At 44.9% G+C, this 14,007-nt stretch overlaps 1 protein-coding gene across 1 annotated transcript in view; it reads left to right on the forward strand.

Moving 5' to 3' along the window:
* Positions 1-13,656, forward strand: part of ablim3 (actin binding LIM protein family, member 3) — a 30,434-nt gene extending 16,778 nt beyond the window's left edge. Inside the window, exons 4-22 of the mRNA XM_076103803.1 lie at positions 40-166; positions 355-448; positions 3,217-3,304; positions 3,431-3,489; positions 3,583-3,654; positions 5,159-5,320; positions 6,266-6,295; positions 6,444-6,570; positions 7,553-7,648; positions 7,935-7,985; positions 10,335-10,469; positions 10,678-10,748; positions 10,990-11,158; positions 12,246-12,275; positions 12,641-12,696; positions 12,897-12,963; positions 13,070-13,080; positions 13,201-13,281; positions 13,543-13,656. Coding sequence (XP_075959918.1) covers positions 40-166; positions 355-448; positions 3,217-3,304; positions 3,431-3,489; positions 3,583-3,654; positions 5,159-5,320; positions 6,266-6,295; positions 6,444-6,570; positions 7,553-7,648; positions 7,935-7,985; positions 10,335-10,469; positions 10,678-10,748; positions 10,990-11,158; positions 12,246-12,275; positions 12,641-12,696; positions 12,897-12,963; positions 13,070-13,080; positions 13,201-13,281; positions 13,543-13,656 — 1,640 coding nt within the window. The remainder of the gene's footprint in view (positions 1-39; positions 167-354; positions 449-3,216; positions 3,305-3,430; positions 3,490-3,582; positions 3,655-5,158; positions 5,321-6,265; positions 6,296-6,443; positions 6,571-7,552; positions 7,649-7,934; positions 7,986-10,334; positions 10,470-10,677; positions 10,749-10,989; positions 11,159-12,245; positions 12,276-12,640; positions 12,697-12,896; positions 12,964-13,069; positions 13,081-13,200; positions 13,282-13,542) is intronic.
* The last annotated feature ends 351 nt before the right edge of the window (positions 13,657-14,007 follow it).

Below are 14,007 nucleotides of genomic sequence, written 5' to 3' on the forward strand. Positions count from 1 at the left end.
CCTCCTTTCTCTCCTCTCTCGCCGCTAACCTTTCCACAGACTGTGCTGGGTGTAGAGCCGAGATCAAGCAGGGTCAGTCCCTCCTGGCTTTGGAGAAGCAGTGGCACGTCAGCTGCTTCAGATGTCGGACCTGCAACATGGTCCTCACGGGAGAGTACATCAGCAAGTGAGTGTGTAGGAAGAAACCTCAACATTTCAGAGTATGTGATTCTCACGTCTCGCTCAGATGAGACGTACAAGTGGACACACTGGATTCTTTTTTATATCCAGTTGCTCCCCAGCTCTCGAGGCTACGCTGTGTGCATTTAACACGCTACAGCGTTTTCTTCCTTTTTTTATTCTCCCATGTTGCAGGGATGGAGTGCCATACTGTGAGGCAGATTACCACGCCCAGTACGGGGTGAAATGTGAGACCTGCAGCAGATACATCAGTGGAAGGGTTCTGGAGGTGAGAACGGGACCAGGTTTCAACGCAAGACGTCGCTAACAGAGATTTTCAGCCGGGCAGAATTCTGCAGCGACACAGAAATCCAAATTGGGAGTGCAATCGGCGTTATCGCAGTTGAGCAGTTGCGTTTTATCCTCGTCTCCGTTTAAGCCCCGCTGTGCTTTAGGGAGTGAGCGACTTAAGATTGGCGGCTGATAAAAATGTTGTGCTACTCTACTCAACCAAAACAATTTCAGCTGCAGTGCCCGGTCATACATTAGTGCACATCCACTTTCTCACATTTACTTTTGGAAGCCTATAACCTGCGCTAACAGGAGGCAAAAAGCTAGATTGAATCATAACTTCGTCTAAGGGGTTGAGAGAGAAAGGGAGTTATAAAAAGATCAGAGGGTAAAGAGCAAAGGGAAAAGAGGGAAGGAGGAAAGACCCAGACGGCAAATTCGGCAGTGACAGAAATGTGTGCTTTGCGTGCTCTTACGCTGAAGCACTTTTACAAAGAGATGGAGGAGTGGAGTCAACAGTGGCGAGAGGTGAGCAGAGGAGAAGGAGCTGAGGCGGACAGAGGAAGACAGAGGTGAAGGGGAAATAATGAAAGTGATCATGTGCACATGCTAATTAAATGTTTTGGAGTCTCTGGAGGGTGGCTCTTGTCTGTCGGGGCCTAAGGAAAGGGAACACAACTTTGTCGGACACATGCACAGACACAGACACACACACACACACGCACACGCACAGGGCCTTGTTGTCCCTGTGCTCATTTGCTTGTCAGTTTCGCTGGTGTAAAGTGTTTTGTTCCTGACTGTCAGCCTCTCTGGGCTATTTATAGGTATGGGGACATGTCAGCCTTTATCTATGAGTCTCTCTCTCTCTCTCTCTCTCTCTCTCTCTCTCTCTCTCTCTCTCTCTCTCTCTCGCTCTCTGATCATTTCTGTGTGCACATTTGTTTCTCTCTCCTGTCAAATTTTAAATTTCATAATGATTTGCATCTTTAAGGACTGATTTGACTACGGTTCCAAGAAATACCTCCCCAAACATACAGTTGTCATTTAGGATATGTATAACAGATGCTTTCCATCTGGGTGTTTGTCAATGTGGCCCCTGATTTAAATTTTGTTTTAGTTTTTGTAAAGAAATGTTAGTTAAATGACAAAGAAATGTCAACAAAAACTTAAAGGAAAATGAGGGTATATCAACCTGTTATAGTTCCAAAAAATGTGTCCATTGTGACTCTATTGGTCAAGCTAACTTTGCACTCACCACCTCAATTATAGAGATTCTGGGAAATGAGGACTCTTGCTAAACAAAGTATATCGGAGCAAGCTGTGCAAGCAACGTAACATGTTTTTTACATGACTTAAATCAAAAGCTTGTCTCTGAATCCAACTGACAGAAAAGCCAGAAAGTAGCACCATGGTTTCTGTTGTAAAACAAAAAGTCAACACATTTTAATTATAGTTAATTATAATAAATTATCTACTTACCTGTAAGTAAAATAGCATTTCATTTTGATGTTGGTGGAGTCTCCTTCATTGAAAACCCAGACTGATCTGTGTTTGTGGTCCACAGAGCCCCTCTTCAGTCCAACTTCCCAGAGCCAGTGGTTGTTAGTTTTAATGAATAGTTTAGAATGGATGGAGAAGGGGAGAAATAAAGACAGGAAGCGGAAGAAAGAGGAACATAAAGCCTCCTTTCTTTGGTTTCACTTCTCTCCGTTTCCTTCCTTCCTCTGTGTTTCAGCTCGCCAATAAATATAGTAGCCTATAAATGCCACCGGAGAGAATGGGGGCCTCATTAGAAATGGAAACAGCAGTTTCTGAACTGATACCGTACGACCAGAGACGGTAAGCGCCCCGTTGCTCGGAAAGCTCGGGGCCTAAATGCTGCATCGTCTCCTGGCTTTCCTTTCAGAGTAACCTGAGACAGACAAGGAGAGCAGGGATCGGTTCAAATGCCTCTTAGATACAATCAGTTTAATAAAAAGGGGGGAACGGTCAATGCAGCACAAAATGACATAATACCCCACCACACACACACACACACACACACACACACTCAAACACACAAGCTATAGGCGTGTTCGGATGAAACAGTTCAGGTCTCCTCGACACCGGCCACATGTCAGTGGTGCTTCTATAAATATAAATTCTCTTAATGGCGTGTCAGAGGGGACGGGACGGGGCCACACCTCAGCCGCCGGCCCACATGGAGACACATTTGGGGAACATCGGGGGACCGTGAACTGGACTGCATTAATGGACGGAGCCGGCACGGTGACATCGCACTGCATCATTTAATTTGTCCATTTCGCCTGTTCGGATGTTTCCCCCCGGGACGCTTTGTACGTCCAAGGACATGTATCCCACTCTTGTGTCCTTCACTTACATGGCCACCTACTTCCCTCTGTCTCTCTATCTCGTGCACACACACACACACACACACACACACACACACACACACACACACACACACTCCAACACTTCATGTGACTTACCTACAGGGATCTTTGCTCTAATTATGATATGGAGGATAATGGGTGGTGGATATCATGAGATATCTGTATGCTGATGATGAACTACAGGCCATGCAACAATGTCTCAGCACATTATGATGGTGGCATATTGGTGGTCAGGTGATGTACAGGAGAAAACATGGCGATAATGACCTGCTCATTTGTAGATTAGCCCCTCACTCTGAGACACTCTTTATGATCATTTATGTTCAGTCACACCTCTTCTGCTTCTTCCCTCCTCTTCCTCTCCTCCTCACAGGCGGGAGGGAAACACTACCATCCGACCTGCGCTCGATGCTCCCGCTGTAACACGATGTTCAAAGAGGGAGAGGAAATGTACCTGACAGGTGAAACTCGACACCGACACATTGCGCACACACACACACACACAGAGCACTTGCCCAGACGGTCGCGTGGAATGTGCGAGCACCCAGCGCCAATCTGTCTTCTCTTCTTCTCTCGCTCTTCTTCAGGATGTGAGGTGTGGCACCCATTATGCAAGCAGGCAGCGAGGGCAGAGAGGAGACTCAGGGTGAGAGATGAAAATGGAAATGGAAAGATAAAAGGAAAATTGTCATTTCCTCACCCTCTCCTTTTTTTTCCTTTGTCTGTTTGTACCTCACAGCATAGACGTCTGTCGGAGGCCTCCATCTCTCCACCGGGCTCCTCCATAGGCTCTCCCAGTAGGGTTATATGCGTAAGTAGCCTATAACTTTGAAGCTTTAAGTCATTTACAGCTGCCAAAGCCCCCGAGCTTACCCTAAAAGCACAATTTCCACACCAGAAACACAAGCACTATACCCACAGGCTTGAATGGTAAAGCGTCGACCTCACTCACTCGGCCTGTTCGCTTGTCTGTGTCCTAGTGATGTGGCAGGAGTTACAAAGTGAGGAAATTATCTTGGTAGTTTAAAACGAGGATGAATTTGGAAGCAAAACTAAAACATATTAGCCTTGTGGCTACGGGGATGGCCATGTTAGGCGATCCGCCGCTTTGGTCCAGAATCAAATTCTCAACAGCTATTTGATGGATGGCATAGAATGTTCCCCAGGCATTCATGGTCCCCAGAGGATGAACCCTTGAGTTTCCAATAAGCGCCACCAGCAGGTCAGAGTTATCAAACATCAACTTTCTATATATTAATTAGACAGATTGGGGCAATGTTTTATAAAGACATTCATGGGCCCAAGGTAATGTATCCTACCACCTTTCGTGATCCCCTGACTTTTCTGTAGAGCCTCCAGGAGGTTGACAGGTTTCATCTTGAGTGAAATGTCAAAAACATTATTCGATAAATGGCCATGAAACTTTACCTCACAGTACCGCTGTACCTACAGTACATACCTCACAGAGCCACTAGCATGCGTGTGAACTCTCTAGGTTACAAAGCAGGTATTCCCAAAAGTCAAGCCACATTACAGTGAGATTAAATTTGAAAGAAACTGTTAAATGTAACCGAGACATTTCAAAGAATTTCATATTTCAAGTAAATTCATCCCAGTTTCTTAACTAGACACCTAAACAGGTTTTAATGTGCGAGTCACCAAATCAGTCCTCTATATTGTATATAGAGAGAGAGGCGAGTTGGTGAACCTACCAGGTTTATGTGAAGGTTGTCACTTTGTGCTTTGCAGAGTTGGATCAGTTCCATTTGAAAACGAGCCTTCAGCCATATGGAACGGTGTCCAACTGTGCTGCTTGGCAGTCTGCTGAGTGCTGCTGCATGTCGGCAGTATTTGCTCGTCAAGGGATGTCTGCATGCAAGCAAGAGTCACCGCTCTCTGCTCAGCCCTGCCCCAAACTGCACTCGTCTCACAATCAATGACCTTTCTGTTTAAGGTGATGGATGAGGGAGTGGTGCAGTGTAAGCACGCTTGTCGTCCATACTGTCTCCTCTCTCTCTCTCTTTCTTACACATGCTGAGCACCCGAAGTTCAACACCTTACACTGCTGTCAGGTTCTGCAGTGTACATGTGTACTTTTGATGAGCACGCACACACATGTATGTGCATGCGCAAGCTTGCGTGTGCTTCATCAGCTGTTTTTCACCCCTCTCACCCCTGCATGATCGGCTCACCGGTGCGTCACTGGTGCAGTTTCCATTCTACTGTGTTACTGTGCATTGTCCATGTGGTTGATGTTGGGTCTTGTTGCTGTTGTCTCTGTCTTTGGTGGGTGTATGTGTGTGTCCTCTCTCCAGGCCAGAGTGAAGACTCAGTTCCTAGATTATAAGGACCTAGCTGCCCTGCCAAAGGTCAAGGCCATATACGAGGTCCAACAGCCAGACCTCATATCCTCCTCATACCAGCCGTACCACAGATACACCTCTGATGACAGGCTAGAAACTTACAGCTATGGGGAGGTACTACTGCCACACACTCCAGGCCAAACTTAGCTTTGGTCTCATCGTCGGTCTGTATTCAGGAGAAACACTTTGTTTGGTTTTTAAATTGAGTGTTACTGATAAGAAGTGTGTGTCTTCATTACAACTCATATATTATTTATAGGGATCATTATTTACTTCTGTTTTTTTTCAAAAAAAATTTAAATGGATTTTGTGTGATTCAGAAATTGGAAATTCGATTTTTTTTTTTTACTTACAAGAAGGATTTTTTTTTTTTTGACATAAAGATAAGAACTATTTTTGGACCAAACTTATTTTTAAAATCCTGGGAACTTTCAGTGAAACGTATTGGTTTATTTTACAACCTACAGTCGTATCAGTTTCTGGTAAATGTCTTTCCACAAAGGAATAGTTTGACATTTTGGGAAATACACTCAGTTAGATGAGAAAACAGGCAATTAGCTAAGATTAGCATAAAGCCTATAGAAACAGCTAGCCTGGCTCTGTCCAAAGTTTAATACATCTACCTAACAGCACCTCTAAAGCTCACAAACCAAGCCAAACCAAGAATTAGTTCAAACCAACCACAGCTTGACATTTTTACATCTCGGCTTTTGTATGAATAAAACAAGAGAGATATGAATAGTTAATTAGAGTGGTATCCATCTTCTCATCTAACTTCGCAGGAATACCAATATGCTCAGATCCTAAAAATGCCAAACTATTCCTTTAACTGACATTTAATTATATTAAACAAACACGATGTGGCTTATAGTCATCACTTTGTCCCGTGCAGAAAACCCCACCAGTCACCCATGTGGGATAAAGCAAAGCATACAGATTGAATTTGAAAAGACTGTCTGGTCTCTCCTTGTGGTCCTGTAAATACATGATATATTGTTTTGGTTTCAGCATGTTGCTACATTATAAATGCTCACTCTTCTCTCTCCACTGATTCTCCAGTCACTCGGGACACTCTCTCCCTATTCTCAGGTAAGCATTCTTCCTAGCAGAGCACATGAGACGAGTTTAAACAAGTGAACTGTTCTCACTTTGATCTGTCAGTAAGTTATTTGTCTCCTCGTTGCCCCCTTGCTCTTTTTTTTTTCACCTCGACCTCGTCTCCTCTCTCTCTCGTCAGGACTACGACAGCCTGGATATAAAGCAGAGGCGGTGCTCCAGTCCAGGTTATATTGACTCGCCGACGTACAGTCGTCAAGGCATGTCACCCATCATGCCTCGCTCTCCGCAGCACTATGCCTACCCTGGTGAGTCAGATGGTATTCACTCCCCAGTTGTCTGCTGATAATCTCAGAGTTTGATATCAGCATGCAGATTTTTTTGTCATGAAGTCAATCATGCAGAACTTAATGAACTTAGTTTTGGGAATGATTCTACTAAAGTTGACTCGTTTAAAGGAGTCGTTCAACATTTTTGGGGAGTATGCCTATTTGCTCTCTTGCTCATGTTGAGATATGAGGGTCGATACCGCTTATATGTGTCGGTTCAGTGTGCAGATACAGCCAACGGTCAGTTAGCTTAGCTTAGCTTTGCATAAAGAGTGGAGCTTCGGGGAGTTACTGCTTCATGGCCAATAATTCATCCCCCACCAAACACCTTGTAAAACGGCAAATTAACGTTTTTACTTACTTCGGTTTTTGAACGAATTGTGGAAAGGTTAGCTATTTCCCAGTTTCCAGTCTTTATGCTAAGTTAAGCTAACTGACTTCTGGTAAACTTCACATTCAGCGTACAGACATGAGAGTGTCTTCTCATCTAACTCTCAGCAAGGAAACAAATAAACGTTTTTTCCCCGAAAATGTTGAATTATTCCTTTAAGAGAGATCAAATTGCCTGTCATTCCCATTTGCATGTCATCACCACTCTTATATATTAACAAATAAGCCAACATGGAATTTCTGTGGTGACAAAAGATAAACAGATTCGCCGCCTTCGGGCAGAATCTCTTTCACTGCACTCCAAAATAGTTGTCTGACTATCTCATATGCTGCAGTTGCTCCTTGGCTGTCATTTCATTCGACTCTTACACCTGTGCATTGACACTGCAATTACTGTCACAGGAAGACAAGTCAACAACCTCTGTCACTACACAAGTGGAATAGTTATCCAGTGTCCCTTTGTAATTTGAATGAACGCTGTTTGGTTTTCATCTGCATGGATGAGACTTGCGTTGAGGCCTTCCTTCATTCTCATGTTTCCTTTGCTGTGATTGGCTGTGGCTGGCTGCAGGCTCTGAGAGTGGCAGGAGTTCACCTTGTTACGGCCAAGAGGGGCGGTCAAGCACACCCACCACAAACCAGCCCCCTAAACATTTTCATGTACCAGGTAGGATTCCCCATCTCCTCATCGCACTACTCACAATCTCATAGATGTTTTACCCCGTGGGGAAGATTTCATCAGCCGTCATTCCCTGGTGCAAATCCTTCATTTTAAGTTCGGGAACCAGAGTTTGTGGAAAATGTGACCAAGTCGTATTTTGAACTAATTTTAACCACCATCCCCCTCGTACCTCCACCTCGTCCCCCTTTCCGATCACCCCGACAGAAACTCACATCCTCGCCTCCTTCACTCCTCCACGTTTCACCTCTCCATCTCCTCTTTCTCTCCTCAGCCACAGGGGACCCCAACATCTACAAGAAGCCTCCCATCTATACGAGAACGGGTACAGTGCAGTTAGCCACACCTTAGACTGCCTGTCCTGCTGTCAGTTTAGTTATGCTGTGTTTGAGTACTCGGTGGAGATGTTTTTGCTGACCTATTGATGTTATTAATGAGTGATTAATATTGATGCTCCGGTCGTCGTCGAGAATGAAGCCACCAATAACCAAAAGATTGACTCTGCGCTTCAAAATGCACAAAGGAAATGGAGTTTGACTTGTATCGCTCTTTTCAAAATTGAAGATAAAGATCAATTAGACGCATTGCATTTATAATTGGCTGAATGCCTAAGAGCAACGCTTTAATGTGCATGCCACTAACACGTGCCTGCTCCTGCGTGCAGCTCCCCGCACGCAGCACGACAGGTTCTTGTCTGCAAATGGGGCTGGAAGAGACCCTGAATGAAGGGAAGGTTGCTCAGGCGTGACAAGTGTTGAGACTCTGAGGACACACAAGTCACCGGAATAGAACAGAACAGTGGAACAAAGCACAGTGGGGGGGGGGGGGGGGGGGGAAAGAAACGTATTATAACTGGAATTTATGTTTGTTTGGAGACTCAGTATCGCCTAGTTAACCAGTGGTCAGTGTGTGATTTAAGGAAGGGTTGCTGTAACTGTAACGGTTTGAATGCAGGGACAGCTGTTTTTTGGAGGAAAACACATGCGAGTATGTGAGAGGGAAGTCTTATTTCTTAATTGTGCAGATCTATGCTGTCAAGTAACACAGCAACGCGGTTAACTCAAGATGCTATCTTTTCGCCTTTATTACAAGTCATTAAACTGAAAAGCTCTTCCGCCATCCTTGACACATCGCGACCATCACAAGACTTAAGACCTCTTCTTGATAGTGGAGAGGTTATCTTCGTCGTCCTGCATGTTCTTCTGTACTGTATGTGGTGGTATTCGTGGGGTAAACTGTGTCGACCCGTGTATAGACACTTCCACCCCTCTATGTTTCCTCAGTTATAATTAGTACATCGCAGGCCATGATGTTCCCACAACACATGTTTGCCTATGAAGAAAAAAGAAAACGGCAATTTAAAATAATCTTTAAGCTTGTTAGAATACGGAAAATCTGCACACACTTCAGTCGCATTGATCCTTCTCATACTTTATGTCTTCCTTAACAGCTATTGATTCTTATTCTCTCTTGTTTCAGCACTTAACAGGATTGACATATATCCAGAGCCTCAACAGACACACGTGATGTTGCTGTGTGCATTGAAGGCCTGTTATGTACTACTCAGTTAACCAGTTTGCTACCTATATAAAAAAAAAAGATCAGATCCCTGTTTGTTGGCCTTTTCCCTGTTCTCCGTATTGCTAGCAAAGCTCTCACACTGTCACATCTCCGATGGGGACGCTCAAATAATGTGTCCCTTTTCCTTTCACCTCTTTTTTTTATTGCATCCAATCGCTTTTATTCACTTCCCTCCACCCTCTGCTTCACTTTCTCCGGTGACCTGGCCACTGTAAGTACCTCTCTCCTCTCCCTGTTTCACTCGCAGTCGGTAGATAGATATTGCATATGTCTGTCGTGTGTGCGTGGGTCTGTTTCTCTCTTTCTGTATTTGCCCTCCCATGTAGTACATGTTCCAAGTCAACAGCAGTTCCGTACAGCCATACTTCCTCTGACAGAAGGTCCAATCTGTGTGTGTGTGTGTGTGTGTGTGTGTGTGTGTGTGTGTGTGTGTGTGTGTGTGTGTGTGTGTGTGTGTGTGTGTGTGTGTGTGTCGTCGAGCTGAAACTGTGTGTGTCCCAAAGATGAGAATGTCTGCCATCGGTGTCATGCATCATGTGTATAGGAATTCAATGGATCATGGATCTGGGCCGGCATGGCTAATGGCAAACTGAGTGAAGAGCGATCTATCTGACATTGCACTGCATTGTCACATCCATTGACTCCCATTGACATTGGCATCAATATCATCGCCTCACGCCACTCATGGAACGGCTGTGTGCCGCAGGCTGAGCAGTAACTGAACTCTCTTGAATGCTGGTGATTTTTCATGCTGTTGGCTGAGATATGGATCTCCTCTGACAGGAAAGCAGGATATAATGACTGTGAATATGAAGCGTAAATGTACTCTGGCTGTAAATCGTTGTGATATTCATGTACACGTTTCCCTCCTTAAAGGGATGGTTTAACATTTTGGGAAATAGTTTATTCACATTCTCTCATGTCTGTATTCAGTTTGAAGCCGGACCCGGGAGCCGGTTGACTCAGCTGAGCTTAGCATTAAAAAGTCATAGACATATTTCCCGAAATGTCAAACTATTTCTTTGACATAATTACCACTTGCTGTGGTTCGGTCTGTTTTTTTTTCTCCCCTAACCTATCCATCTTTTCACAGACAATCATGTGGACGCAGCCACCAAAAGCAGGACCAGCGAGGACATCCTCAGATCCTCCAGAATGTCCACCTACTCTCCTGAGCCATACACCCAGTCAGAGTCTGACTACTACCCTTACACCAGCTCCCCCAGGGGTACGAAACAGGGTCATTTCACTGAGTTTAGACTGGCAAGCTGCGTAGTAAGCTGCATTGTTTTGATTTTCCGCTGGACTGAACACAGACATAGCAGTACAGTTCCTTTTGTAACTGTGTTGTCGTATTTATTCACTCACCCACCGCGTTCCACAATGAGCTCTATGGACACGTGAGGGGAATCTCTTTTATCTGTTTTGTCTCTCAGCCTACCGGGTGCCGAGAAGACGCTTCTCGACGGGAGGAGATGAAGAGACTTGGAGTCACAGTCTTCAAAGAGTAAGAGCTTCGTTATTTTCTTTCTCTCTTTCTTCAACATTTGGTTGAAGAAAAGTCACCTCCTTAAGAAACACCCATAAATAATGCACTTCTTATGGTATGGTGCCTGTTAACCGTCCTCCTTGCTTCTCTCTCCATCTTGCATCCACTGTACATTAAATTAGCAGTTTTCTCTTACGCCTCTTTCCTTTTTTTTTTTTTTTCTTCTCCCTCTTCTGACTCTTTCGTCGCTCCCCCTCAGATCGGGAGTGGCATCGGGAGGTTGATCCTAAAGGAGGAGATGAAAGCAAGATCTGGTTCCTATGACAACGACCCCTGGGGCAGTGCGAGGAATTCTCGTAGTGGGAGCAAGGAAACACTCAACACTACAGGCTACGGCACCACGGCGTACAACAACACTGTCAACGGGTGTAAGGATCCACCCCGCCACCCCCCTCCCTATGCATCCCCCTCTTTGTCTCTTCTTCTTTCTGTTCCTGCAAGTTCATGCCTGTGCTGCCATGTCTTTGTACCTCCCTGTGTGGTCATATGTGCTGCTGCCGCGACGGCTTTTTATAAGCCTCAATATCTGCTGTCATCGGGGTTTGGAGTGACGGCAGTGAGGTTGTGGCTGCAGGTCAGAGAGGGTCACGGCTGCTGCAGGCATTATAGAGATGGAAAGACAGCTGAACAGCTGCTGCTGCTGCTGCTGGCCTACCACAGGTTCAGCAGATGTGGCCTATCATTGTTGTGGGGACATCTGATCGCACTGAGTCTGAACATTTCAAGGAGAGAATAGTGTTCAACCAGGTGTGCCAGATGTGATGATCTGAAGCTACCAGAATAGTTAGTGTTTGGAAGGACCAAGCTTTACTGGTCGCGCAGCGTATTGGGACACTCAGACATCAGTCTGTCTCCATCACCATCCTAATAGATCCCCTCCTTCTTTTCAGTTCCTTGCTCTGTCTCTGCCTTGCTTATCTTGCCTCTCTCTCTCTCTCTCTCTATCATCAGGATAACTCTCCATCCCTCTGTCTATCCATCCACCTATCTGTGTGTCTATCTCACCCTCCCGCTCTCACAGCTGGTGTCCCATATCCTGGTTTATTTATGAGCAGTAAAATCTCTCATTAAAGCTGTTTCTCAGATGGGAGGGGACACAACTGAACGGGACTCTGTTGGCTCCGGTTGAAAGACAACAAAAGGCTTGTCACCATACAAGCTGTGTTTTGCGATTAGACGGTGGAGCGTGCAGTGTGTCTTTGTGCTCGTATGTTGTTTTTACATTTTTTGTTTACCCCTTCTTCAGTCCTGCCTGGCCTATTTCTGCCTTATTGCCCCTTTGATGTTTTGTGTTCCTTCCAAGGCTTGATGGGTACCCACCAACTTGCTCCTTTTTTCTTTTTTGATAAAGTATGATACACATTTAGAGCAGGGCGGATTACAATTGCTGCAGCATTTGTGTTTTTGTGCAATAAGTGAGATGTCATGTGACTATGTGATCTCTTTATTCCTCAGCTCCAAGATCTCAGTGCAGCGCTGATAGTGGTGAGTTTGCCCATAATATTTCATAATTGTTCCAACATGATGTCGGCTTCATGCAGACCACCTCAGTTCTGGGTTTTTAAAGGGGTATTTAAATAGTAGCTGTTTTTACGTGTAGATTTTGAATTAAGATTTGCATTGGATCATAAATGAGGTGCTTGCGCTGCATTCAGTGACCTTACATCAACAAAGCTCCAGTATTATGTGCACACATCTGGAACTTTAGGATTTATTTGGGTTAGTTGGGAGCGCCCTCTTCTGGCACTGACCTGGCACTGATTTCCAAAGTTCGAAATTACATGAAAATAACAGGAAATTTAAGAAACTGTTGGCTTGACTGACTGATTTTACTACTGCTTTCTTTTTAGATTTTGTTTGCAAGTCCGCCTCGCTGCCAGGATACGGACGCAACGGCATCCAGAGGGTGAGGCCACAGTAAACGAGACACAACACCGTGATTAGCTGTATTAATTGGCTTGATGGGTCTGACATCTTTAATACGGCAGCTGTATTGCTAGGGCTGTTGTTATTCCCTTATCTTATTGTATATGTTTACATATCTCAGGCTAAAACTATGCCAGTATGTCTATATGTTTAAGTCGCTGTTCCTCTCTACACCTGCAGCCTCAGAGTGCTGATTGCTACCAGTACCAGTATGACAGTGGCAGCGAGGTCAATTGGGGAAGCAGAGGTAATTTAACATGGATTTAAAACACCCACCACTTATTAGAGTGAAGCAATTAATTTAATGTGTTTTTTTCTACTGTACTGACTTCATTTTATTTCTTCCCTCCCAGCAGAATACAAGGTAAGGTTTTAAATGAATCACTTGAATAATTCATTCCATGTGGGTTGTTGAATATTCCCAGTGTTGTTGTAACTAAGTGTCCAACGTTTGACGACACACGCTGCCTCTTCCTCTCTGCAGATTTACCCCTATGAGGCGCTCATTGTCACCACTAGGGGCCGCAACAGGCTGCCCAAAGATGCAGACAGAGCCAGGCTGGAGGTGTGTTATGAATGGGCCCTCAGGCTAACTGTGCTGGGAATATGTTGCCGCTGGTCTAGTTAAAAACAAGCGGTGTAGCCAGGATTTTAGAAGAGACTCTGTAAAACCCAACCAAACTCTGTCAAATATTCTGAGGTTTTAAAACAATATATTCATTGAAATATTCACTTATTATTTACTTAATAGTACGTAGGAATGTGTTGTTTGGGTACAGGTATGAAGTGATAACTGTGTGTCGTCTCTATATCTTTGTGTTCTCAGCGTCACTTGTCCCCAGAGGAGTTCCTGCAAGTGTTTGGCATGACTGTGGAGGATTTTGACCGGCTGGCTCTGTGGAAGAGGAACGAGATGAAGAAACAGGCCCGACTGTTTTAACATGTTATGGACGTCCGTCGAACACTGCCATAACCAGAGCGAGAGACTTCGCGGACTGTCGGAGGTGAAGAAAGAGATATTAAGACTTCTGCTCAGTTTCACTGCCATCGCTGAGAACCTGTTCTAGATCTCCTCGTATGACCAACCAAACTCTGGTCCCGCCAGAGATACAGAGGGGAGGCCACAGAGACATCATGCACAGATGGACTGATAAACTGTTACATGGCTGTCAGTGCAACTGTGGCAGTTTGCTGGAGTGATGTGTAAGCAATAGAGAGTGTAGTACATTAGTGATGTGCTTTTATTAAGCCTGAAGGGACAGGGGGAAGGCATCACTGTGCCGCCGCTATA

Source organism: Anarhichas minor, unplaced genomic scaffold (genome assembly GCF_050575085.1).
Source record: "Anarhichas minor isolate MPS153535 unplaced genomic scaffold, ASM5057508v1 ptg000028l, whole genome shotgun sequence".
Taxonomy (NCBI): domain Eukaryota; kingdom Metazoa; phylum Chordata; class Actinopteri; order Perciformes; family Anarhichadidae; genus Anarhichas; species Anarhichas minor.